Here is a 26,355-nt window from a genome sequence, read left to right on the forward strand (position 1 = left end):
CCCAGGCTTGGGAGTCCCTCAGAGCACCTCCTGCAGCCTCCAGGGCTGGGGTGGGAGGCCCAAGCAGGGGCTGCACTATCACAGGCCCTGTGACTTCAGCCTCCCCAGAACAGGAGTGGCGGGGAACAGGAGAGGCAGGAGTGGCTTTGCACTAGCTGCTGGCCAAGGACCCTGCAAGCTCTTCTGTCTGACACCCTCCTCCCTTAGAGGTGTGGACAGAGACGGTATAACAAATAAGCTACGAACTCGCTGGGGCCCAGCACCGGTGGCAAACTGGCCGCCAGGTCTGCTTCTGCCCAGCACATGTGAGGGCCATGGCACCCACACGCCCCCTGGCTCAGCACTGTCGCCACACACCTGCTGTGACAGGCATTTTCCCTCTCACTTTGCTCTTCTGTGGGCTGACTCAGGGTTCTGTCCAGGAGCAGTAGCTCTAGGCACAGCCTGGAGATGTGCAGCTGCCCATCAGGGTGCACGGCTGTCCCCGGTCCTGCCTCTGCAGCCCTCAGCTGGTATGAGAGAAGCTAAGGCTCTGAGACAGGGCTCCTCAGGGTTGCGCGCCTGCTCGGACACTCTGCCTGCTCCATACCTCGCCTGCTCAGACACTCCGCCTGCTCGGACACTCCGCCTGCTCCACACCTCGCCTGCTCGGACACTCCGCCTGCTCGGACACTCCGCCTGCTCGGACACTCCGCCTGCTCGGACACTCCGCCTGCTCCACACCTCGCCTGCTCAGACACTCCGCCTGCTCGGACACTCCGCCTGCTCCACACCTCGCCTGCTCGGACACTCCGCCTGCTCGGACACTCCGCCTGCTCCACACCTCGCCTGCTCGGACACTCCGCCTGCTCCACACCTCGCCTGCTCAGACACTCCGCCTGCTCGGACACTCCGCCTGCTCCACACCTCGCCTGCTCGGACACTCCGCCTGCTCGGACACTCCGCCTGCTCGGACACTCTGCCTGCTGCTGTTCTGGAGCGTCTGACCACTCTAGCCTATCTGCTCACACACCACTCAGGAACCCACCAAGGGCACGGCCCGCTCACTGCCACCCCAACAAGGTCACCAGCAGCACATGGGGTGCCAGGGAGCAGGGCTCCCTCTCCATGTCTGCCCCTGCCCTGTGCTATGCCTGGGAGGCCACCGCCCTCCACTGGGACTGCACTCTGTCTGCCGGGCGAGGCTGACCCCACCCTAAGTCCAGAGCAGGCCAGAGACAGGACGCTGTGACTCGAGTGAGCACTCCCGCCAAGGCGCAGGCCCCCTCCTCCACAGAGCGGGCACACCAACGACACCCCTGCCGAGGCTGGGGCTGACCTATGTCACGCTCCAGCATGGCCGCACCACCCCTGCTCAGGGCAAGGGGAGGAAGAGTGATGTGGGCCCCTTGGCTGTGTGCCAACGGGCTTCCCCAGCACCACAGCCGGGCAGGCCCTGCAGGAGGGGGCCTGCCTGGAGCTCCCCAGTCATCTGGCCGTAAGAAGCCATGGTCTTTCCTGCCTCCTGGCCATCTCCTCCTGCACCTCCACCTGCACACACCTCCTGGGAAGACCTCCCAGATAATCCACCTCAAAGCCAATCCTACAGCCTGTGGGTGTGCCCAGCCTGGTCCCCCTGTGTTACTTCATCGTCAACCACACATGTGGTTTCCAGCCTGGGAAGCAGTGCAGGTTGAGGAAGGGGCACTGGGGGGAAGGGCTCTTGAGCAGCCTCCACTGTGACCACCTGAGATGGCTTCCTCGCCTCCCTGGTCCTCTGTCCACCGCCTTCCAAAGGTGAGGGTCAGGCTTACAGCCTGCGCAGGGCCCTGTGACTGCTGTCCATCATGGCTGTGCCGTGCAATGTAATTCCAGAGTGAAGAACAGCACTTGAGCCCCAGTTTCTCATCAGCACCACGCGCATCCTAACACGCTCAGCAGGTGCGCGTGGCCACGGCCACCACAGCAAGCCGTGCAGATGCAACAGCTGCCACCACCATGGACACGTCGTGGACAACACTGCCCCAAGAGGCCCCAAGTGTGTCCAGTGCCACCCTGACTGTCCCAGCCCCGGGAAGCCGCCGTGACATGCGTCCCCGCTGTGTGCCGTGATTCCAGAGGAGAGAACCAGGGGGAGACAGACACACAGAGAGCTGCTCGGCGCAGGCAGGAGGCCGGGCCATGAGGGCGAGGTGCAGGGTTAGTGGCATGCGGGGGCACCGCAGTCGGAGGAAGGAGCACGCCTGCACTTACATGATGACGGTTTTCTTGGGGACCTTAGTCTCCTGCTCAGTGACTACAAAGAAAACAGTCAGAATAGCGAGGGTTACACGCAGCCAGCACGCGATGCTGAGCTGGCAGAGGCGCGGCGATGCAGCCACCTGCTTGGCGTGGGACACTGGGTCCGAGGCCTGCCTGGCCACCTGCCCCTGGGCAGCACCTCACTGCCCTCATCTCTGAATGGGGTGGTCACACCACCCCCAGAGGCTGGGTTATCTCGAAAGCGTGGCAGCATGGCGGGGCTGTGGGGCCAGTGAGGGCCCGGCCTATACCTCCCGCACAGGACCCCGGCTTCTGTGTGCATGGGAGCCCCGGGGATTTGTTGGCCTACGATCCCACTTCTCGTATAGAGAAAGCGGGGGCCCAGACAAGGAAAGGAAGGGCTTGTGCAGGCACCGAGAGCCAGCAGCCACGCTCTCTTCCACAGCAGTCCAGGCAGAGGCCACGGAAGTGCGGCCGGCGGCAGCGCCAAACAATGCCTGGACAGGGACAGGGCTCAGAACGAGCAGCGCAGCCTCAGGGCCCCAGCATGAGGTCCCCCTGCTCCAGAGCCAGCAGATGGGGGAGCTGGGGTCCAGACACAGGGTGGGGCTGGTCTGGGGCCAGGCACCCACGCCCGACCTCGAGGTCTCTCCTCTGTAGCCAGCCAGGCAGCCGGACAGCACTCTCACATCCCAGCAGCCCCTCGGTCACCTGCAGGGAGGGGGCCTGAGAAGCCAGGTGGCCCTGGTCTGGGCACCTCCTGACCTCCTGCTCTGCTGCACGGCCGCTCGACGGCGGCTTTACCTCAGACCTGCCCTGGATGAGGTGGGTGTGGGTCGGCTGTGCTGCTCTCTGGTGTCGTGAGGCTGCCCCCTAGAGGCAGGAGCCCTGGGGTAGAGCCTGGGGCAGTCAGAAGGCTCTGGGTGTCTAGACTAGTCCCAGCCCCTCCTCTCTGAGGAGCAGAGCGCCTGCACTGGGTCTCCTCTCCCCTCCCTCGAGGGCAGCTGCCAGGATGCGCCCCCCACCCCCACCCCACAGGCCCTGGGCCGAGGGAGTGGCTGCAGCTGTGCGAAGCGAGGGCTGCTGCCCAGGCAGACTCGCAAGCAAGGGGCAGCGCCCGCCACGGCCCTCAGGCTGCACAGCCACAGGTTAAGGAGGAAGCGGCAGAATGGGAGTTAGAAAGCGGGAGGCGTGGGCGCCCACTCCGGGTCTTCCAGAACCATCTTCCGGCCCCGCTGAGCTGCCGACACCAGACGGCTCCCCTCCACCACACCCAGCCCAAGACCCCACGACAAGTGACGTGCTGGTGGAAGACGTCCTGCCCGGCAGGAAGGAGTCTGGTGCCCCTGCCCGGCTCCTCCAGGCACTCCCCGACAGACACCAGGCGCACGGGGGCAGGGACGTGCATCAGCTGCATCCCTGGGGATATGGGCTCAGCGCATGTGGCCATTGTGGGGGTGAGGAACAAGGACCCTGCCCAGCGAGGGAGGGGTCCCGTTGAGGGCTATGGAGGGTATCATGGGTCCCCAGGCTGGGCTCCAGGGCTCTGGGTGGCCTGGCTCTGGGGGATCCCAATAGACAGGATGGCAGGGCCCTGGGAGGGGCTGGTTCCAGAGGCTGAGGTGCTGCAGGAGCCACCTTCCAGGACTTGGAGGACACGTCCTCCAGCCCAGCCTTTGCGTTGTCCCAGACATGCTCCCAGAGACAGGAGGCTCACCACCTGCCCATGCGGCCCCCTCCAGGTGTGGCTGCTCCAGCTGGGACTCACCCTGCTTGCCCGTGTGGCACCCAAGCCAGCTGGCGAGTGAGCTGCTGTGCCTTGCATCAGCTCCATCCCCAGCAAGCCTCAGCCCACAGCCAGGTCCCTTCTAGGAACCCAGGAGGTAGAGTCCCTCCGGGCTCTGCCATTCCATGACCAGCTCCAGCCTGCCTGGAGAGGCCAGGGCACGCCTCGTCCAGCACTCAAGCCCTCACACCACACATCCGTGACTTCCCGGGACGTCACCTTCCCAGGCTGCCTCCCAGCCTTCACCCAGGTTTCGAGTTCAGGGCTGTCTCCCTGGGCCCACAGTCACTTCTCGTCCCCAGGCACAGGCCTCTCCACCAGGACGCCAGCCTGGCCCCTCCTCCAGGAAGCATGGCCTGACAGAAAGAGGCGACGGCCGAAGCCCCCAGGCCTGTGCAGGGAGCTGCTGAGGCCACGAAGGCCACACAGCGAGACCCACCTTCCACAGCTGCCACGAGCTGCTCCCTGTGGTGCTGGTCTCGGGCCCGCAGTGCCGGGCTCCGCAGGTGCAGGTGCCCCCCGCCGCGCGTGATGCCTAGCCGGTTCGTTAGCTGCAAACAGACAACACAGGCTGGTTCGGGGCCCTGGTCACAATGGGGCCACCTCCACCTGCCTCAGGCAGAGCGGGGGCCTTGTATGGCTCAGAGCTGGAAGTGGGGCTGGTGCCACCCAGGAGCCCAGTCTTGAACTGCGTTTAACTCCGACTGATGCAAATTCAAACTCTGGATGGTGTCCCTCTGACTCCCAGGCATGGCCACAGCAGAGGCCGGCACAAAGCAGGAAGCTGGACGGGAACCTAGAAGCTGGTGCCCGGGCTCCTAGGACACCCACTGCCAGGGCACGCTGGCCTCGGCTGCCCCCAGGTCCTGGGGGACTGGAGGGCCCGGTGTGGGCCCCACCCTGGGATGTCCACCCAGACTAGGAGAAAAGGGCCAGTGGGCAGCTCTGTCCACCCACGGGGCTGGACACTTCCACGGGAAGCACTGCTGGGGACGAACGCTGCCTTTTCATCTGGTGGGCAAAGCCAGGGGTCACCTGATTTTGCCCCCCCAAGAGGCAACATCAAGGGGCATCCGTGAAATGAGGGGAGGGGCCAAGGCAAGAGCGACCAAGAACATGGCTCAGGGTAATGTGGGGGGAGGGGCAGAGCAGCGGAGGGGCTAGGCCAAGTGGCCTGATGTCCCCAGCTCTGCCCAGTCCTCTAGACCCCAGAGACCGACTGGGGACGGGGATGAGGACCGGGGCCCCACTGGCACGCATGCCTCACCTCGCACTCATAGTGCCCGAGGTCCTCCCGGCCAGCCGCCCGGACGGTCAGCACCAGCACACCGCTACGTGGCTCACTCAGCATCTGGTACTTGTTGCCGGCGGTCAGCAGGGCCCCGTCCTTGTACCACCTGGACCAGCCCAGAGAGCAGGAGTGAGGCTGGTGTGGGCCACACTCCGCTCCCTGATCTTCGGACCTCAGGTCCCAACTCCCACCGGCCCCCTCCTCCTCAGCCTCGGCCCCTCAAGTCTGCTTCAGTTCTGCCCCAGGGAATGCACCGCCCACCCACGTGCCATGGACAGGGACCACGGCCGCAGGGGCCCACGCTCCCTCCCTGCCCACCCCTGGGCCAGCAGAGTCCCACCTGATCTGAGGGTAGGGGGCGCCTTCAATGGTGCAAGTGAACTGGGCGTCTTCCCCTTCCACAAAGGGCGCCGCCCGGACCTTGTTCACAAACCGCGGTGGGACTGGGCACATGGGAACACAGGAACGGAGACACACAGCACAGAGACAGATGCCGTGATGGAGTGGGACCTTGGGGCCCTCTCCCCGCTAGTGCTCCCCGATCCCTCTGCCGGCCCCCATCTGCCGCCAACCGCCTCCAGCTCCACCCCCTGCAGCTCCACAGCAGGAACAGGTGGTCAGGGAAGCCCCACCCCCAGGCGGGCCTCCCAGGCTCACCTTGTACCAGGATCTTGCCCAGGGTGCTGGCATTGCCGGCGGCACTGGCTGCAAAGCACATGTACTGGCCGGAGTCTGCCCCGGTGAGGTTGTCCAGGATGAGGGTGCACGAACCATCAGGGTCCTCGATGAGGATGTGGTGAGGGTCCACCTCCACCGGCCTCCCATCTGGAAGGGACAGTCAGGGATGCCGTAGGGTCAGAGAATGGCAGGTGGGACCCCGTCAGAGACAAGAGGCTGGGCCTGGTCTGGGGGCCGCAGTCCTCAGGGAGTGACCGAGGAGCTGCAGCCAGAGCACGGGCTCTGGTTGGCCAATAGCTGCTCACCTCTGTCTCCACCTCTGCCTCCATCTCCACCCTTACAGCTCCACCCCTGCCTCCGTCTCCACCCCTGTCCTGTCCTTCCACCCCTGCCTCCATCTCCACCCTTACAGCTCCACCTCTGCCTCTGTCTCCCTCTCCATGCAACTCAGACAGCAGCTGGGAACAGGGCTGGGCCGGGGAACCTGGAACCCACCAAGGACACCCGCAATGAGTGAGACCACTTGGCCTTCGCACTGTCTCCCATGGACGTCTGTGCTGCTGCTCAGAGCACCTGAGGTGGGACCCAGCAGAGCCCTCCGTGCCGACGATGGCTCTTGGGTGGCCCAGATGCGAATGTTTCCATGGGGAGGCTCACGCCCAGCTCCCCTGAACTCCAAGGACAGCCCTAGTCAGCAGCCTTTGTCTTGGGCCTGACCACTCAGAGGCCCAAAAGCTTCCCATCAGCCAGCTGTTTCCCTGGGGCCAGCACCCTACCTCAGGGCTGCCCCGCAGTGACCACCCCCAGCTCCACTGGGCTTGGTGTGCAGCCAGCTGATCCCCCACATGGGGCCAAGAGGTGGGGCCCGTGGAACATGAGCAGTGGCTCCGAGCACTTCCCATGCGGGCACCAGGCATGGAGCAGCCTCTCCTGCACCGCAGGGTAGTGCTCCAAGGAACTCAGCCAGTGGGCTGCAGCATGGCCCCTGCCACAGGCAACAGGACCACCTGTTAGCAGGGACTGTACTAGACTTGTCCTGCCTTTAGCTATGCCTGCCACTGACCCCATCCTGGCCCAGAGGCCCTGGCCCAGCTTCTTGCCTGGGGGTTCAGGCGGCAGGGGGCAGCCACACCAGGTGACACAGTGCCAGTCACGCCAGAGCTCACAGAGCCTTGGGCTGTGGGAAGTCTGCAAGCCACAGGGCCCCACTGCCTTTGCTCCGCAGCACTGCGGGGACATGGCTGGGGTCAGTCCCACAGGCTGGCCTCTCCCCTGGTGCCCCAAGCCCCCTCGACAAGAGCCTTCATTAAACACAGCACAGGTCAGCCTGCATGGACAGAGGCTCAGCCAGGCAGCTGGATGGCTCAGGACATCAAGAGAGTGGCAAGCACCTGGGAAAACCCACCCTGGGGTGGGGTGGGTCCCTCGGGACAGGACCCAGGGACAGCTCTTGTAGGCCAGGCATTCTGCAAGACTGTGCTCATGCCTGGTGAGAATTTTAGTGTGACTGCAGCTGACGTCTCCCTCCTGAAGCTCCGTGGGACAGGCGTCTGGGTGCCCCCCACCCGGGAGCACTGAGCAGTGACACATGCTGCTCTGGCTGCCAGTCATAGGCAGCAAAACTGCCTGTTGTGGACACATAGCTCTGTATCCATGTGTATCTGTATGTGTGTGTATGTGCATCCTGTGCATACATATTTACATATGGAGCATAACACACGACTGTAATCATAAGTGCGCGTGTATAGCATGTACTTCTACATGTGTACATGCATGTGGTATCTGCACGTGTATATACACACATATGTTTATGTGTGTGATGTGCAGCATGTACCTATGTAGGAGGAAACTTCAAAGAAAAAGCTTATCTTGCTGCAAAATGTTGGGAATCGCATATTAAGGACCATTTCTTGAGCCAATACAGACTTATCTTTCGGCTACCTTTTCCCATGGGCTTTCTGAGGCGCTCCTGTGTATGTGCAGTGTGTATCCAGGGATGCACATCCGTGTGTATGCATGTGCTATGAATGTAGGAGCATCACACATGTGCAACACACATGTACATGTGAATGTTCAATGTACATGTGCGTGCATGCCACACATGTAGTGCATGCAGTTATGTAGTGTATGGACTGTGCATAGAGTGCCTCACACTTGTATGCAGCGTGTGAACAGATGTGTAGCATGTACTGTGCATGTAGCGCACTACACAGGTATGTTGTATCATGTGCACCACACAGCTGTGTAGTGTGTGCATGTAACCATAAGTCGTGCATGTAGCATATACCACATATGTAGTATGTGTGGTATTAATGTGCACACAGATATGTGCATGTTAGGTGCATGTATGGAGTGTAGCTCTGTGTTCACTGTGTGTAATGTGTCTGAGCAGGTACACATGTGCATGTGTACCTGTGTGTGTGTGTGTGAACTATGGGGCCGAGCAGCAAGTGGAGAGCCACCAGTGGCAGATGCAGAGTCCCCAGGTGGCCAGTAGCTCACCCCTGCCCCTCTGCCGGCTTCCTGACCCTCTTCCCTGGCTCGTTCCCCTCCCAGCTCTGCATCCCGGGGGTGGAGGTGCTGAGATCTCGAGGCTTGGACCTCGCCCTGTCCACGCTGCCCTACGGTCAGATGCATTCCACAGGCCAGTGGCTCCCAGGTCTCGTCATGGCCACACCCCTGTCCCAGCCTGTGCTCTGTCTCCCAGCCCTGTGAACAGCACTGCCTTCCTCTGGCTGCTCAGTGTCCACCTACGAGGAGAGCTCAGATGCTGCTCTCCCTCCCACATGTGCCAAGACTCCCCTGGCAAATCTGGCCAGCTCTGCCCCACGTGCACCCAGGACCTGCTGTGGCCAACACTGAGGCCTGAGCCCTCACTGCAGCTCCTGGCACAAAGGAAGAGAAGGCGACAGGAGCCAGCCCAGTCCCTCTGTCATAAACCTTGATGTGGCCCACACACACATCAAGACTGCACCAACACAGGTCTGGCTGTTCCCCGGCCACATGAGACGCTCTGTGTGACCCTGGGTGACAGTGGCCGTGGCATGTGGGACATGTGTGACACTGGGGTGACAGTGGCCGTGGCATGTGGGACGTGTGTGACACTGAGTGACAGTGGCCTGGCATGTGGGACATGTGTGACACTGGAGTGACAGTGGCCCTGGCGTGTGGGGTGTGTGTGACACTGGGCTGACAGTGGCCCTGGCATGTGGGGTGTGTGTGACACTGGGCTGACAGTGGCCCTGGCATGTGGAATGTGACACTAGAGTTACAGTGGCCTGGTGTGTGGGACGTGTGTGACACTGGGGTGACAGTGGCCTGGTGTGTGGGACATGTGTGACACTGGGCTGACAGTGGCCCTGGCGTGTGGGGTGTGTGTGACACTGGGATGACAGTGGCCTGGTGTGTGGGACATGTGTGACACTGGGGTGACAGTGGCCTGGCGTGTGGGACGTGTGTGACACTGGGCTGACAGTGGCCTGGCGTGTGGGATGTGTGTGACACTGGGCTGACAGTGGCCCTGGCGTGTGGAATGTGACACTAGGGTGACAGTGGCCTGGCGTGTGGGACGTGTGTGACACTGGGCTGACAGTGGCCCTGGCGTGTGGAATGTGACACTAGGGTGACAGTGGCCTGGCGTGTGGGACGTGTGTGACACTGAGTGACAGTGGCCTGGTGTGTGGGACATGTGTGACACTGGAGTGACAGTGACCCTGGCGTGTGGGATGTGTGTGACAGTGGGCTGACAGTGGCCTGGTGTGTGGGACATGTGTGACACTGGGGTGACAGTGGCCCTGGCGTGTGGGATATGTGTGACACTGGAGTGACAGTGGCTCTGGCGTGTGGGACATGTGTGACACTGGGGTGACAGTGGCCTGGCATGTGGGACGTGTGTGACACTGGGCTGACAGTGGCCCTGGTGTGTGGAATGTGACACTAGGGTGACAGTGGCCTGGCGTGTGGGACGTGTGTGACACTGGAGTGACAGTGGCCCTGGCGTGTGGGATATGTGTGACACTGGAGTGACAGTGGCCCTGGCGTGTGGAATGTGACACTAGGGTGACAGTGGCCTGGTGTGTGGGACGTGTGTGACACTGGAGTGACAGTGGCCCTGGCGTGTGGGATATGTGTGACACTGGAGTGACAGTGGCTCTGGCGTGTGGGACATGTGTGACACTAGGGTGACAGTGGCCTGGCGTGTGGGACGTGTGTGACACCGGGCTGACCTGGACCTGCTGTGGCCAACACTGAGGCCTGAGCCCTCACTGCAGCTCCTGGCACAAAGGAAGAGAAGGCGACAGGAGCCAGCCCAGTCCCTCTGTCATAAACCTTGATGTGGCCCACACACACATCAAGACTGCACCAACACAGGTCTGGCTGTTCCCCGGCCACATGAGACGCTCTGTGTGACCCTGGGTGACAGTGGCCGTGGCATGTGGGACATGTGTGACACTGGGGTGACAGTGGCCGTGGCATGTGGGACGTGTGTGACACTGAGTGACAGTGGCCTGGCATGTGGGACGTGTGTGACACTGGGCTGACAGTGGCCCTGGCGTGTGGAATGTGACACTAGGGTGACAGTGGCCTGGCGTGTGGGACGTGTGTGACACTGGAGTGACAGTGGCCCTGGCGTGTGGGATATGTGTGACACTGGGCTGACAGTGGCCCAGGCATGTGGAATGTGACACTAGGGTGACAGTGGCCTGGTGTGTGGGACGTGTGTGACACTGGAGTGACAGTGGCCCTGGCGTGTGGGATATGTGTGACACTGAGTGACAGTGGCCCTGGCATGTGGGATATGTGTGACACTGGGCTGACAGTGGCCCTGGCGTGTGGAATGTGACACTAGGGTGACAGTGGCCTGGTGTGTGGGACGTGTGTGACACTGGAGTGACAGTGGCCCTGGCGTGTGGGATGTGTGACACTGGAGTGACAGTGGCTCTGGTGTGTGGGACATGTGTGACACTGGGGTGACAGTGGCCTGGTGTGTGGGACGTGTGTGACACTGGAGTGACAGTGGCCCTGGCGTGTGGGATATGTGTGACACTGGAGTGACAGTGGCTCTGGTGTGTGGGACATGTGTGACACTGGGGTGACAGTGGCCTGGCGTGTGGGATGTGTGTGACACTGGGCTGACAGTGGCTCTGGCGTGTGGGACATGTGTGACACTGAGTGACAGTGGCCTGGCGTGTGGGACGTGTGTGACACTGGGCTGACAGTGGCCTGGCGTGTGGAATGTGACACTAGGGTGACAGTGGCCTGGCGTGTGGGACGTGTGTGACACTGGAGTGACAGTGGCTCTGGCGTGTGGGACATGTGTGACACTGAGTGACAGTGGCCTGGTGTGTGGGACATGTGTGACACTGGGTGACAGTGGCCCTGGCGTGTGGGACGTGTGTGACACTGGGCTGACAGTGGCCTGGCGTGTGGGGGGTGTGTGACACTGGGCTGACAGTGGCCTGGCGTGTGGGACATGTGTGACACTGGGCTGACAGTGGCCCTGGCGTGTGGAATGTGACACTAGGGTGACAGTGGCCTGGCGTGTGGGACGTGTGTGACACTGGGTGACAGTGGCCTGGTGTGTGGGACATGTGTGACACTAGGGTGACAGTGGCCTGGCGTGTGGGACATGTGTGACACTGGGCTGACAGTGGCCTGGCGTGTGGGACGTGTGTGACACTGGGCTGACAGTGGCCCTGCCATGCAGTGTCGACGTGGCTTCTGGTGGAGCTGGATGCATTCCTGGCCAAATCCCCCTCAGTAAGGAAGGATGCTGATGTTGCTGTGTGGACACAGGTGCTCTGTGCAGGATCACACGGTGCAGGCAGCTATTCTCGCCATGATAGGGTGGGCCCGGGCCCAGCCTCAGCCCAGCCCCAGCCCCAGCCCCAGTCCCAGCCCCAGCCCCAGCCCCAGCCCCAGCCCAGCCCAGCCCCAGCCCCAGCCCCAGCCCAGCCCAGCCCCAGCCCCAACCCAGTCCAGCACAGCCCCGGCCCCAGCCCCGGCCTCGGCCTCAGCCCCGGCCCCAGCCCCAGCCCCCTCCCTGCTCCTGACCTGCCTCAGTACCTGCACCGCCTCCCCAGGCCCTGCAGCTGCCTCACTCCCCACACAGCACCCGCCTCACAGGCCTAGGACACCGGCCACGTGGCCAGTCGTGGCCTGTCTTTCCTTGCCTGCCGGTTCTCAGGAATGCGTCAGACAGGCGAGCGTACCTTTGTACCAGCTCACGACAGGCTTGGGCGTGCCGGTCACCCGGCAGGCCAGCTTGACCGTCTCCCCCAGCTCAGCTGTGCAGTCGGCCAGCTCCTCTTCAAAATCCGGGGGGCCTGAGGACACACAGGGCTCTGAGGGCTCTCGCGATGCCCCCAGGGACACCCTGCCCTGTGCCACCTGCCCCACACCCGAGGCAGTGGGTGCTCGAGACCTGGGTGTGTGCAGCAGGCTGGGTGCACTGGGCAGCGGCAGGGGCTGCAGGGGAGGCTGCAGTCCTAGGGCCGCCCCAGCCCTCGCCTCCCTGGCTGGATCTGGATGGGGCCCACGCTGCCCCTCTCGGAGCTGATGGGGCAGACCCCAGGCGGGATGGAGGAGGCCGGCGGTCACTCACGCCACACGGGCAGGGCCAGGCGCTGCTGGATGCCGCAGATCTCCTTCACCCACGAGCTCTTGATGATGACCGTGCGGGCCTGCAGCAGGTACTTGCGCACCGAGTCCTCCCGCTCGTGCCAGACCTCGAAGGCGCGGTCGTCCCCCTCCACCTGGTCGTTCAGGTCGATGTTGCTGAGCTGCAGGGGTGGGGGGTCAGTGTGTCAGTGGGGGCGTAGGGGAGACACTGTGGACGCGGGCGGCACCGGTCCTGCCCCAGACCTTCATCATGTTTCGGAACACATAGCTGGAGGTGTCGGTGCGGGGGTCCCGCCGCGGCTTGCAGATCACCAGGTGGTTGCGGAAGAGGAAGACATGGCGGTTGTGGCCCTTCCAGGGCATGCGGGCCCCCGGAGCCCCTTCCCACACGATGAAGTGGCCCTGGGGGGGATGGGGCTCCGGTCAGCCGTGGGGGCCCCACGCCCCAGTCAGCGCCCCGACGCAGCCCGCGGCCCCACCTGGCGGATGGGTTCGCCCAGGGCCTCCAGCGTGCCCGGGTAGTTCTCCATGAGGGACACGTGCAGCTTGTTCTCGGCCCGCTGGGGCAGCGCCGACACGACCGCATAGGCCTGCTCCAGCAGCGCACAGTTCTGCCTGTTCCGCGCCTTGTTCCGGATGAGCTCCTGCGGGCGGGGAGGACGTGGGTCAGGGCTCAGGACCTCCTGCGGGCCAGGCCCTATGGGGCAGCGGGTGGGCGGGCGCACCTTCAGCAGGGCCTGGTACTGCTGCACCCGCGCCACCGGCTGCTCCAGGTAGTGCTGCAGGGGCAGCGGGGGCGGCTGCAGGGGGTCCCCAGCCGAGAGCGCTTCCTCCGCGTATTTCTGTGGGAGGGCAGAGGTCAGGGCGTGAGGACATGAGGCCCCCGGTGGCTGCAGGAAGGGCCCCGGTGCTCCCAGGCCGCGGCCGGTGGTGACTGCCCAGCAGCAGGGGCTGTGGGGGCTCAGAGCTCAAGGTCAGGTCACAGGACAGCCAGCGGCCAGTGAGCCTGGGGACAGGCAGGGTAGGGCCAGCGGGCTGCTTGGCTCGGTGGGGGGCACCTTGTAGAACTCCTGGACGGCCGTGCTGACCACCACGGACTCGGCCTGCACGCGGCCCACCAGGAACTCCAGGTACTTCTCGAAGGCCTCCTGGTTCTTGATGAAGCACATGGCTACGTCATCGTCCGTGTCACAGCGCTGCAGCTCCTGCAGGAAGCTGTGTGGGGGCAAGGGCGTCAGGACCCCGCCCTGGGCTCTTATCTTTGGGCAGAAACAGGTGCCTGTGCAGGGGTGTGGCAGGCTGCATGTGCAGGCAGCAGCCTGGGTGTACCCAGGGGTGTGCATTATGATGTGTGCACAGCTGCCTGTGTGTAGCATGTGGCTGTGCATGGACACACATGGGGCATGTACACAGGTGTGTGTGTGCACGTGGATGTACATGTTGCCATGTACATGTACAGAAGGGTCTATGCTGACCACATGGGCACGGTCCTGTGAGGGTTGCAGTGGACCTGTAAATCCGTGTACACACACACACACATGATAGCACGTGTGCTGCAGGCCCTCCACGAGTAAGCCAGGTGCCCACACTGTGTCCTTGCCCAGAGACAAGAGGCACCCATGGGCAAGTCATGTCAGGTCAGGTCAGATCAGGCTCTTTCCTTTCTCCCCTCCTGCCCTCCCCAACACGAGTTTACACGTATCAGCCCCACCCACCTGCTGTGGAATCGCCCGATGTCCCGCACGTTGCGGAAGATGACTGCTTTCTGGCTGGCCACGGCCGGCGGCACGTGGGGGCACTGCTCCAGGTGCTGCATGTGGTGGCTCTGCAGGAACTGCAGCTCCTCCACAAAGGCCTGCTCCGAGCTCAGCAGCTCCTGGACCACGGCACTGGGCAGGGGGCAGCCATGAGGGGAGACCCAGGCACTCCAGCCACGGCTGCCCCCCTACACGAGGACCTGGCGCCACAAGCTCCGTGGACTCTGACCCCACCGCTGCTCAACAGGGACGCCCTCCTGCCACGGCCTGCAGCTCTCGGCACGGGGACGCCCACGGCCCGCGGCTCTCGGCACGGGGACGCCCACGGCCCGCGGCTCTCGGCACGGGGACGCCCACGGCCCGCGGCTCTCGGCACGGGGACGCCCATGGCCCGCGGCTCTCGGCACGGGGAAGCCCACAGCCTGCAGCTCTTGGCACAGGGACATCCTGCTGCCATGGCCCACAACTCTCAGCATAGGGCAAGGCGGCCACCCCACCATGAGAAGTCCCCCAGTGGCACAGTCCCTCTGAGCCCTGGGTAGGGGTCAGCTGCAGGGGCCAGGGGTGCACTTGCAGCCTCTCTGATCAGCTCTGCCCCTGCCTGTCCCTGACAGAGGCTCCCACAGAACCCATATCGCAGAGGCCCCACAAAACAAGCCAGACCCCTGACCCCGGCCAGGTTTTCTGAGGGGTGGTCCCACCCGGACACAGGGCTTCACCTGCCCACGCCGGCCACTCACCTCAGCTTCGTCTTATACTCAGCTTCTGACATGGCCTCCCCGGGAAATTCAGGGGCCTCGGGGGCCCCCCACTCTGGTGACAGCTGGTGAGACATGGGGATACATCCTGGCGGTCTGAGCTCTGGCCCTGCCCCACGGGGGCTGGCCTGCAGCCTGCCAGTGAGGTCAGCGACCCGGCGTCCTCCCTCCTCCTCCACCTCCAGCTACCTTGAGCCTCTTGTCCAGGTAGGCAGGCGACACCCAGCCCTGCCTGGAGGGGCTGGATTTGGTGGGCTTGGTGCGCACGAGCCAGCGCAGCGGGTGGGCCGAGTCCAGCACCTCCACGTACTGGCCTTCCCGGAGAGTGATGGCGTCCTGCTCCGCCCCCAGGGGCAGGTAGTCGGCTGTGACCACGTAGATGTCGAAGATCTGACAGGGAGCAGGGGGCCGCTGAGTGGCGGCTCTGGGAGGTCCCGGCCGGGCCCCACAAAACCCTCACCCGCAGCAAGCTCCTCCCCGACCCTTCAACCCTGAGGGGTCGGCACAGCCCCGGGCCCAGTCATGGGCCCATCCATGCCCACCAGGGGCCTTGGAACATGGGAGGCATGAGACACTCTCCAGCATGATGAGTGGGGGACGCTGCAGACAGCAGGTGGCAGCCCTGAGCCCCGGCCTGGGGTGGACCTGGCCGTGGCGGCGGCACCTGTCCCTGGCGCCCCTGCTGTCTGGGGCACCGAAAGCTTCCGCTTCTTGCACCCTCGCTGGTTCGCTGCCTTTGGCTTAGATGGGGAGGAAGCAGCCCCTGGGACTCCCTCTCCGTAAGTTCTAGAACAGGCCCACCTGTCTCCACACACCTGGACAGCGAGCCCAGAGGTCAGAGGTCACACAGCCTCTGCGAGGGTCCCGCCCACCCACCTCACCACGCGAGTCGCCGTCTTCCGACTCTGAGGAAGACTCCTGTACGCTGGAGGATGGCCGAGACCGGCCGTGCCGGGGGGACGCGGACGGTGTCTTGGACTCCTCGTCACTGTCGCCTCCGGGCACCTGCAGTTTGGCTGGGTGGACACAAGGGTCGTGACGTCCCCACTGCCAGGATGCCCCATGGCCCCTTCCAGCCAGCGCCCAGGGCTCACCCTGCGTGATCTTGGCTGACACCATCTCCGTGATCTGGGTGGTGAGTCTCCGCAGGAACTCCTCCGTGCCCACCTCAGCGAGGGACAGGTGGCCACCGGCCTCCTCAGCTGCCAGGGTCTCTCCTGGGGGGTGAGCACACCACGGTCAGGTGTCCGATGTCCCTCGGCACTCCCACACCTCACGTGTGTCCTCAGCACAGGGCTGGGGCAGGGTCTCCCCAAGTGGGGGTGAGGTCATCAAGGGACAAGACTGGAGCAGCAGGAGGCGCTGCAGGCTGGCAGGATGCAGGGCATGTCTGAGCCGAGGTGCGACAAGAGGCCAGGAAGAAGAGGCAGGGTCTGGACAGAGGGGACCAGGGCTGGCCAGCACATGAAGGGCATAGCCGAGGGACAGAGGTGGCCGAGGGACTGGGCAGCCACACAGCCGGAGGGCAAGGGCCGCAGGAGGAACCTGGAGCTGGGGTGTCTCGAAGCCCAGCACCCAGGTGGCACAGCCACTGGACATGCACTCTGTGGTGGGGGACTGCGCTGGCCGGGGCCCCACAGCCTCCCACATCCAGGGGGTCAGAAATGGCCCCAATGCCAGAATCAGGATCCACGAGCAGGCAGGGCCGTGTGGACCACAAGGAGGAGCCCCCGGGCCTAGGGCCTTTCCCCACTGCCCCGCCCCAGGCAGCTCCCTGGGGCCCCCATCCTAGGGCAGGAGCTCAGGCACCCTGCCCTGCCTATACCCTTCTTCTGTCCAGCAAGCTCAGCCACGTTCCCGGATTCCAGCATCTGTGCTGAGATAGCTTGGGTTGTCCTAAAGGGGACAGCGAGAGCCTGAGTGGCCAGGGTGGATGGCGCCACTTCCCACCCTCCTGCAGGAGCCCCCAACAGGACGAGGGCCTGGGGGCAACAGGCTGGACTCCCACAACTGGGGGGGGGGCATCCCAGAAGGGCCTGAGGGAGGCCCACTTCACAACAGGGAAACTGAGGCACAGGGCAAAGCCAGGCCTCTCTAGGACAGGCGCCCCTCCCGGCAGCAGGGCCGTCCTGCCCCCAGCTCCCAGCCCCTACTCACCCCTGCAGGAAAGTGGAGATGAGGGTCTCCTTCACCTTCTCCTGCTCCTCCTCCTTGGCCACTGCAGGAGAACCAGGCGGTCATCAAGGCCAAGTCTCAGACCCCACCCGTCCCATGCCCAGGTCCAAGTCTGAGTCCAGTCCCTGCCTTGATGGCTGGGCTGCCTGGGGCCCTGCACCCCGCTCCTCAGGCGCCCTGAGCAGGGGCTGTGCTCAGCCAACCCCCCACCTCACCGCCAGCTCAAAAGGGGGCTGGGGTCCCCAGATACCCCTGGCCCAGACTGCCCCACTCACGGCCTGAGACGTGCAAACTGGCCGAGCAGAGGGCTTGGCCAGCGGCGTTGGTGGCGATGCATGTGTAAGTGCCCTGGTGCTGCCGGCCCACGTCCAGCATGACCAGGCTGTGCCGCTGGGCAGAGCTGGCCACAGTGTAGCCCGGCGTGTCAGGGCCGATCCAGAGCACACCCCTCTCGGCCTCCTCCCTGAGCCAGTGCACCGTGGGGGCCGGGTGTCCTGTGTGAGGAAGGGAGGAGCTGGTCCAGCCCCGCCAGGAGCCGGAAGCCGGAGGTACTCGTGTGGCCAGGATGCAGGACACCCACCTGCTACCTTCACGGAGAAGGTGACACTGGAATGCCGCTTCACTGTCTTGGGGGTGAATCTTTCCAGGACCCGGGGAGGCACCATCTGCTCAGGCACAGCTGGAAGGGGTGCAACCAGCAATGACCTCTGGGATAGCCCCCACCTCCCGGGACCTGGGAGACCCGGCCTCTGCACTGAGTGGTCTGTACCCTGCACCTCCACTGCAGCCAGCCCCATGTCCACTCCCATCCCCGCTGCCCACGGTCCACTCACCCTCTCTCTGCCCGATGGGCCATCTCACCTGACACTGGCTTCTCTTCGGGCTCATCCGGGCCTGAGAGGGACACAGAGTTCAGACACAAGGCTCACATGCCACCTGCCCTTGACCGCACAGAGGAGCCTGGTGGTCCCACCTGCACCCTGACGCGTGAGCCAAGGGTCCTACATCCCAGCCCAAACCTGAAACATGGACTCACACATGACACAAAAGATGCACAGACCAGGTTGGATCTGACGGCTTCCCTGCAATCCAGGCATCAGACCCCACCTCCCGGGACCAGATCCCACCTCCAGGGACCAGAACCTACCTCCCAGGACCAGACCCCAACCTCCTGGGACCCAATCCCACCTTCCAGGACCAGACCCTACCTCCCAGGGACCAGATCTGATCTTTCAGGATCAGACTCCGACCTCCCAGGACCAGACCCTACCTCCTGGGGACCAGATCTGATGAGCTCCCCCATCCCACTCTCGACCCCTCAGAGACCCTGCGTTTGTCTCTGTGCACACACCCACGGGGATGTGAGGCAGCCATGGCCTCTCATTTGGAATTAACTTTTAGTGCTCAGCACTTTTTGGGAACAGGAAAGTGTGGACCCCTCTTCCCAGAGCTCCCCAGCATCCTGCCCATGCAGGTCTGTGTGTCAGGGTCCCACAGCTGCCTACTGACAGCTACCCGTCCTGGGCCAAGGCCCTGACGGTGCACCCCAGCACCCGCTCCCCATGGGGCCGACTCCCGGCTACTGGGGTGTGCACGTGAGGTTGGCTCTGGGCAGGACGCTCCCCGACAGACACCCGTCCTGGGCTGAGGCCCTGACGGTGCACACCAGCACCCGCTCCCAGCTACTGGAGTGTGCACGTGAGGTCGGCTCTGGACAGGACGCTCCCCAGGGCACCCACCGCGGACCAGCAGCCGGGCAGATGAGTAGGCGGCGCCCACAGCATTGCTGATGTAGGCGGAGTACTGTCCAGCATCCTCCCGCGCCACAGAGACAACCTCCAGGGTGTGCAGGGTCTTCTTGTCAGCCATGCGGATGTGGGCAGATGCAGTCAGGGGCTGGCCATCTTTGAACCAGTACAGCTTGGGTGCTGGGTAGCCTGGAGCCAGATGGGGGGAGGGGTCAACACAGGCCACCTGCCAGAGGGCACTGTGCCCCTAGATGTGAGGCTGATGAAGGCCCAGCCTCCTGCCCCTGGGCAGCAGGCACCATGACCTACTGACCCCTGCTGGCCAGGGCCTCCTCCCTGTGGTGGCTGGCAGGAGGCAGAGCCCCCCCACTCCCTCTGCTCCTCACCTTTCACCCTGAGCTGGAACTTGGCAAGGCGTGTGCCAGGGACCACCTGCAGGTCTTTCAGCTCTTCCACCACCTGGGGCAGCTGCCCCTCATCCGACTCTGTCCCCTCCTGCTCCCGGCTGGCGGGAAGAGCGGAGGACAGGGCAGTTATGACATGGACCAGCCGGGCAGGAGGGAAGAGAGCGTTTGCAGGGTAGGGGTCAGGTGTGGAGGGCTCTTGAGGCCCCTGCTGGCTGCACAGAGGGACAGACGCAGACGCCAGGGCCATCTGAAGGCTGCAGGGTTTGGATTCTGCTGGCCGGAGCCCACCCCGCCGGCCTGGCCTCTCCAGAGGCCTGGGCCATCAGTCATCTCTCTGCTCCTCACCTGGACAGGTAGCCTTGCGCGCTGAAGTACGAGGAGGTCTCTGTGGCATCGGCCGCAGTGTCGTAGTCTGTGCTCGTGACTGCAGAGGCAAGAGCGCAGCTGGAGCACGGCCTGGCCCCTGCCCCAGGACAGCCGGGCCTGCGAGGGTCTTACACATGGCCTGCCTGGGAGGCCCAGAGGGACCCTCCCACAGCCCACTGCTGGGAAGCAGGGCTGGCGCTACCCTCTGCTGGGGGCCGAAAGCTCATGAGGGCTCCCGGGGGGTCAGCGCCCACGCTCCCCTCTAGGACAGACAGGGCTGTCTGCTCCCGGATGCTGAGCCTGCTGCTGGCCCCACCGCTGCACCTCTCATCTCGGCTGTGTCACACTGTGTAACGCCAGCTGTCTGGATGTCCTGGCGTGGTTCTGACTGCCCAGCGCCCTCCTCGGCAGGTTCCCCATAGCACGCCGCCGTTCCTGCCTGCTGATGCTGCTGCCGACCTGACTCTCACCCCCGGGAATGGCGTGTTTCCTGTTCCCACAGCTCCAGGGAGATGGGCGCCTGCACCCAGAGGACTCGGCCCTGGCTCCTGATCCAGAATCCCAGCCTACGAGTTACAGCTGCTCCCACCCAGCCCGAACAATGGCAGGATGCACAGCACAGAGGTCCAGGAGGTGAACAGAGGCGCGGGGGCTTGCGGGGACCTGCGGGGACCCGGAGGCGAAGCCGGGGCAGACCTGGGCAAGCCCAGAGGGCTACCTGTCCAGGACCAAAGGTGCTGAGAGACCGGGGCAGCTGGAATTCACCAGACAGAGTCAGAGAGGACGAAGCTCTGATGGCAAGGACCCCCAAGAGGCCTGGGGAGAGCGGAGCACACGTGCACACGGCAGAGCACATGTGCACACGGCCAGACAGAAGACTTCATAACTCGTGGGCAGTCAGAGGGCCCCTGCCTCAGAGGTGGGAGTCATCAGCCCGCCTGAGTCCACTCCAGACCCACGTGACCGGTCAGAGAAACCACAGCCCGGAAGGCTCTGTCATGGGCCAGACTCCAACCCAGTAGCTGCAGACACCCAAGGGGGCAGGCATGGCCCCTGGCAGGGAAACATCCAGCCCTAACCACTAGGACGGCACTGGAGAGAGGCTCGGACGGTACTCTGTGTGTCTGCAAAGCAGAGCTCACCCAGGCAGGAAGTAGATCAGTAACTTTCAGGGGCTGGGGGAAGGGTGGATGGGGAGTAACTACTAGAGGTTGGGGGGGGGGGGGGGCAGTGATGAGAATGTTCTGGAATCAGAGACCCAGAACATTCCATCAGACAGTAGTGATGGATGTAGAACCTCGCAAAGGTACTAGAGACGGTAAATTGTGTGACTACCCACACTTTAGATCCCAGTGGGAAAGACAAGTTATAGACAGAGGGACGATGGGAAGGACGGCAGATTTCTCACTGGGGACAATGTCAACAAGACCACAGCGGACCATCGCTAAGGAAAGAAAACCAGGGGCCGGTGCTGTGGTGTGGTAGGTAAAGCCTTGCCCGTGGTGCTGGCATCTCACATGGGCCCCGGTTTCAGTCCTGTCTGCCCCACTTCCATCCAGCTCCCTGCTGATGGCCTGGGGAAGCAGTGGAAGATTGGCCCCTGCACCAACGTGGGAGACCCGGAAGAAGCTCCTGGCTCCTGGCTCCAGATGGGCCCAGCCCTGGCCCTTGCAACTACTTGGGGAGTGAACCAGCGGATGGAAGACCTCTGTCTTTGTCTCTCCCTCTCTTTTTAACTCTGTCTTTCAAATAAATATATAAACCTTTAAAAAACAAAGAAAACTGTCTCTCTCTGTATCTACCTAACTCTGTCTTTCAAAAAAATAAATATTTTAAAAGTGGGGGGGGGCAGTGCTGTGGCACAGCCTGAAATGCTGGCATCCCATATGGGCACCGGTTCTAGTCCCAGCTGCTCCTCTTCTGATCCAGCTCTCTATGGTTGGGAAAGCAGTAGAAGATGGCCCAAGTCCTTAGGCCCCTGCACCCACTTGAGAGACCCGGAAGAAGCTCTAGCTGTTGCTGCCATCTGGGGAGTGAACCAGAGGATGGAAGACCTCTCTGTCTCTCTCTCTCTAACTCTGTCTTTCAAAGAAATAAAACAAATCCTAAAAAAAAAAAAAAAAAAAGGAAGAAAGAAAACTGGCCTAGCAAACGTGAATGGTGAATGGGGGACCTGGGGCTGCGTTCAAACGTGTGAGTGCTGGAACTCCCGCACGCCGACAGGTGACCCTGGGGCAGGACGGCCACCATGGCCCCCAGCAACAGGAGGGCAGGCGGGGGCGTGCTTGAGGCCACCGACGCTCTGTTTGGCAGGAGTACCTTTCCCACTCGTGCTGGGATGACCCTGCTTCACACCAGACCTCAAAGCAGCCCAGGGCCCTCGGCCTCCAGTTTTCCACACTGACTCCAGCACAGTCACCCAGCCAGGAAGCCGTGCCTGACACAACCCAGCAACCTGTTCCGACCTCACAAGCTGCGTGTGAACTATGGGAAAACAGGCCACGTGTCACAGATGGGCTGTGCATCCCTGAACCCAGCACAGCGTGGGGGGAGGTGGGGTTGCATTTCGTGCACAGTGTGACCCAGGTGTCTACAGCTTGTGTCACCACTCCCCCATGAAGCCCATCTCAGCTGGGCCCAGACCGGGCCGCCAGGAAGGGGGTGCAGTGAGCCTCTGGGTAGAGGGTTTTCCTTAAAGATTGATGTATCCATGTTGAAAGGCAGAGTTAGAGAGGGCAGGAGGAAAGGGAGAGGGACAGTCTTCCATTTGCTGGTTCACTCCCCAGATGGCCATAGCAGCCAGTACTGGGCTGGTCTGAAGCCAGGTGGCTGGAGCTTCATCTGGTTTTCCCATGTGGAGGGGCCCACATCCCCTGGGCAATCTTCCGCTGCCTTTCCCAGGCCACGAGCAGGGAGCTGTGTGGGAAGTGGCCAAGAACCAGCGCCACACGGACACCTGCATCATGGGCAGCGGCTTCCCACAGGGGAGTCCCCGGGGTCTTGGTGTGAGGGCTCATCTGCAGCACTGTTTGGCCACATGGTGAGAGCCTGGCATCTGACAGCTGCACGAGCAGAGCAGGGGCAGCCCAGGCCCCTGTGTCCTCCCCTGCCTCTGTGGCCATGGCCACCTCACCAGGGCTCCAGCGCACACACACCTCTCCCAGCCGGAGCCACTGGAGTCCCCTCCCCTGTGTCCTCCCCTGCCTCTGTGGCCATGGCCACCTCACCAGGGCTCCAGCGCACACACCCCTCCCAGCCGGAGCCGCCGGAGTCCCCTGTGCCTGTGTGCTCCCTCCCAGGCCCACGAATCCTGACCATGCTGGCTTTGAGGTTTCCGGTGCCTTTCGGTCCTACGTGGCTTGCACAGGCTCTCGACCCAGCTGCAGCACCCCATCCTCCACGTCTCTCGGGACGCCAGGCCCGGCTCACCCAGCTCCCCTCGAGGTCGGGGTCAGGCCCAGCCGGCTTCGCACAGACCTCGTCCTGCAGAGCCTTGTCTTCCCTAAAAGCTCACTTCTGCTTACTACGCAGTTACTCCTGAGTGAATCTCCGTGTAAGTTTGAGGTCCAAACTGCTCCAGTACTGTTTGTGAAATTCTTCCTCTTGAGATGGCACATCTTCAGTTCACATCTGTGGAGTCCTATCCATGCCCCGTTTACAGGTCTCACACGTTTGTCAGAAATCAGTGGGACCCATGCGTGTGTTCACGAGCCCAATTCTGTATTCTCCACGTCGTTCACCGACTCTTGTCAGTCCCCCAGGCGGCGCCACACAGCAAGTCCTGCTCTGAGTATCCTCTGTATTCTCATTTTCCAGAAGTCGCATTAGCTTTCTAGGTTCTGTGTCTCTCCCTGTCCCTTTCGGAATAAGCTCGGCCATGCCTGTGGACAAGACCTTGCTGGGGGCAGGTGTCTGGACAGGGGCCGGGGCTCACTTGGGATGGCCCACGCCTCCTCTGCAGGCCCAGCTACTCCACTTCTCATCCAGCTTCCTGCTGGTGCACACCTGGGGGCAGCAGGTGATGGCCTGAGTGCTTGGGTCTCTGCCACCCACAAGCAGAACTCAGGCCATCCTGGCCCTGGCTGTTGCAGGCATTTGGAGAATGAACCAGCAGTTAGAGGATCTATCTCTCTGCATTTCAAATAAAACGAAGGTAATTTTTTAAAAAGTCCGGCCGAGACTTCCACAGAACTGCACTGAGCCTGGTGTCAGTCTGGGGCAGTGGCGCGTGCTCTGTCGAGCTCGGTGCACTCACAGTGTGCCTCTGCAGACACTCAGGTCTTCTCTGCTTTCCTTCACAGCATGCTGTTCTCAGCGTGCGGGCCCAGCGTGGAAGGCTTGTAGCATCACTTCACCTGAAGCCACTGCACCTGCTTCTGTGCCTTACTTGTGGTTTCCACGTGACTACCCTGCCTGCTGCTCCAGGGACCTCGTGGCCCAGACCAGCTCACCCGGGCCAGCCGCATGGCACAGGCTGAACACAGAAGGGCTGGCAGGAGGCAGCTTTCTCTGGCACTGCAGGCTGCTGCCCGGGGCCTGAGGGACACAGTGGGACGTCTCGGGCTGGAAGACACAGCAGCGTGTCCCATCCCGCAGCTGACACATGGCCTGCTCTGCTCAACCTGTGCATCACAACTGTGCCCTGGGCTGGTTTCCGTGGCCTCCATTCTGTAGATTTGGAGGCTGAGGCACTGAGAGACCAAGTGGCTTGTCCCACATCTCACAGCTGGTATGCGGCAGAGGCAGGACTGGAGTCCACCCCTGCGGCGCCCGAGCCAGTCTCACCCACAGCACACGTGCCAACAGCTGGGTGCCCAAGCATCCCCTCTGTTCCGACACTAACCACCCAGCACTGGTGGAGACCTGGTGAGGGTCCCCAGGGCCCCGAGGTGGCCAGCAGCACTCTTGTGCGCACTCACAGGCTCAGGGTGCTGGACCCCTGGGCAAACACAGTGGAGGGTACTTCCCACACCAAGCAACTCCACAGCTCCCTGAGCACCAGTGACCGAGTTGGCCCTGGCACTGTCCACCTGGAGCCGCTGCCCACAGCACAGGGCCAAGGTCAGTTCCATAGAACTGTGCCCCTTCACCAGCCTCAGCGCAAGTCCCAGCCAGCCATGCTCTGGACAGGGTTCAGTGTCCCAGGGCTCCTCCCGCTTGGTCACTATGGAGCGAGCTGCAGGAAGAGCTCGGTCCAGCTCGCTCTTTGCAGGAGCACCTGCACGGAAGACGCGGCAAGGCACGAGGGTGGGGCTCCCAGCATCACATGGTCCCCGCCCTCCATCCCTCCCTGACCAGCAGCCCCCAGGTCCCCCAAGCTCCATGATTCACAGGTCTTCACGGAGGCAGGACCAAGGGTTAGCTCTGGCCCCCAGCCTTCCAGAGGGTGGGGCTGGGCCGAGAGTTTCAGGCTCCTCATCAAGGCTCGGGCTCTCTGGCAAGCAGCCCCCCACCCTGAAGCCCTCTGGGACCCCTCCCAGACCCCCAAGCCGAGTCCCCTCACTGGAACAGAACACACTGTTATCAACCAGGGAATTCCCAGGTCTTGGCAGCTCCATGCCAGGAGCCAGAGCCACAGCTCACATGAGGGTCTCAGGGGCCACAGTGCCAGTCTCCACTCCTGAGGGGCCTCCCGGCCAGCCTGGCCCTGCCTGCCCACTGCCCTCCCCACTCCATGAGGTCCACTTGCCAAGCCTGCTGGGCCTTTCCCCAGCCTGGACACCATCAGAGACAAGAGCCCCCCAACCCTACCCAGGGCTCCAGTCCCTGGGGAGTGTGCATCAGGCAGGAGACACTGAGGCCCCAGATCCCAGCTGGTGCCAAGTGTCACAAGTGCTATCTACCCCTCCCACCCCCACCTGCCCACCCCAGGTCACCCAGCAGTGCTCTCTGCCCCTCCCATTCCACCTGCCCACCCCAGGTCACCCAGCAGTGCTGTCTGCCCTCCCCCACCCGAGCGGGTGGGTCACTCACGTTCCACACGCAGCTCGGCCTTGGTGGAGGACACCCCCATGCTGTTCTCCGCCAGGCAGCGGTAGACGCCCATGTCCGTGGGCACCACGGCTGTGATGATGAGCTGGTGGCCGCCCTGCTGGTCCTCGTTGATCATGTAGTGGTCGTCCTCCTCCAGCAGCTTCCCGTCCTTGAACCAGCGCACGCTGGGCACAGGCTGGCCCCTCACCACACAGTCGAAGCTCACGGGATAGCCGTCCTGTACTTCCTGGTTCTGCAGCTCCGTCACAAACACCGGGGCTGGAAGGGGCAGGCGGGGCACAGGCGTTAGCCCTAGCTGGCACTCTGGGGCCCGGCATCTGAGCTGCAGCCGGCCCGGCCCACCTGGCCTCCCCCGTGCTCTGCCCCCATGCGATGCAGCCCCATGGCCAGAGTGACGAAGGGCTGGGGGTTGGGTGCCCAAGAGGAGCTTGAAGGGGTCTGAAGCAAAGAGTGGCTCAACTCTGGGAAGAAGAGGATTCAAGAGAAAACACCACAGGACACGAATCCCTCCCAGCGTGCCCAGAAGACACCAG

The 26,355-nt window shown here is 63.1% G+C and overlaps 1 protein-coding gene across 1 annotated transcript in view; it reads right to left on the reverse strand.

The window, feature by feature from the left end:
* The window catches only part of LOC133758139 (obscurin-like), a 132,339-nt gene that overhangs the window by 1,695 nt on the left and 104,289 nt on the right, over positions 1–26,355 (reverse strand). Inside the window, exons 56-80 of the mRNA XM_062189359.1 lie at positions 25,802–26,080; positions 19,808–19,886; positions 19,442–19,560; positions 19,047–19,244; positions 18,169–18,201; positions 17,888–17,986; positions 17,583–17,801; positions 17,290–17,350; positions 16,958–17,028; positions 16,227–16,349; positions 16,009–16,148; positions 15,322–15,522; positions 15,115–15,197; positions 14,333–14,506; positions 13,676–13,832; positions 13,343–13,459; positions 13,097–13,261; positions 12,861–13,019; positions 12,601–12,778; positions 12,209–12,322; positions 5,976–6,143; positions 5,659–5,761; positions 5,295–5,424; positions 4,467–4,578; positions 2,233–2,275 (exon numbers count right to left, since the gene is read on the reverse strand). Coding sequence (XP_062045343.1) covers positions 2,233–2,275; positions 4,467–4,578; positions 5,295–5,424; positions 5,659–5,761; positions 5,976–6,143; positions 12,209–12,322; positions 12,601–12,778; positions 12,861–13,019; positions 13,097–13,261; positions 13,343–13,459; positions 13,676–13,832; positions 14,333–14,506; positions 15,115–15,197; positions 15,322–15,522; positions 16,009–16,148; positions 16,227–16,349; positions 16,958–17,028; positions 17,290–17,350; positions 17,583–17,801; positions 17,888–17,986; positions 18,169–18,201; positions 19,047–19,244; positions 19,442–19,560; positions 19,808–19,886; positions 25,802–26,080 — 3,325 coding nt within the window. The remainder of the gene's footprint in view (positions 1–2,232; positions 2,276–4,466; positions 4,579–5,294; positions 5,425–5,658; positions 5,762–5,975; positions 6,144–12,208; positions 12,323–12,600; positions 12,779–12,860; positions 13,020–13,096; positions 13,262–13,342; positions 13,460–13,675; positions 13,833–14,332; positions 14,507–15,114; positions 15,198–15,321; positions 15,523–16,008; positions 16,149–16,226; positions 16,350–16,957; positions 17,029–17,289; positions 17,351–17,582; positions 17,802–17,887; positions 17,987–18,168; positions 18,202–19,046; positions 19,245–19,441; positions 19,561–19,807; positions 19,887–25,801; positions 26,081–26,355) is intronic.

Source organism: Lepus europaeus, chromosome 4 (assembly GCF_033115175.1).
Source record: "Lepus europaeus isolate LE1 chromosome 4, mLepTim1.pri, whole genome shotgun sequence".
In the NCBI taxonomy this organism is placed as follows: Eukaryota; Metazoa; Chordata; class Mammalia; order Lagomorpha; family Leporidae; genus Lepus; species Lepus europaeus.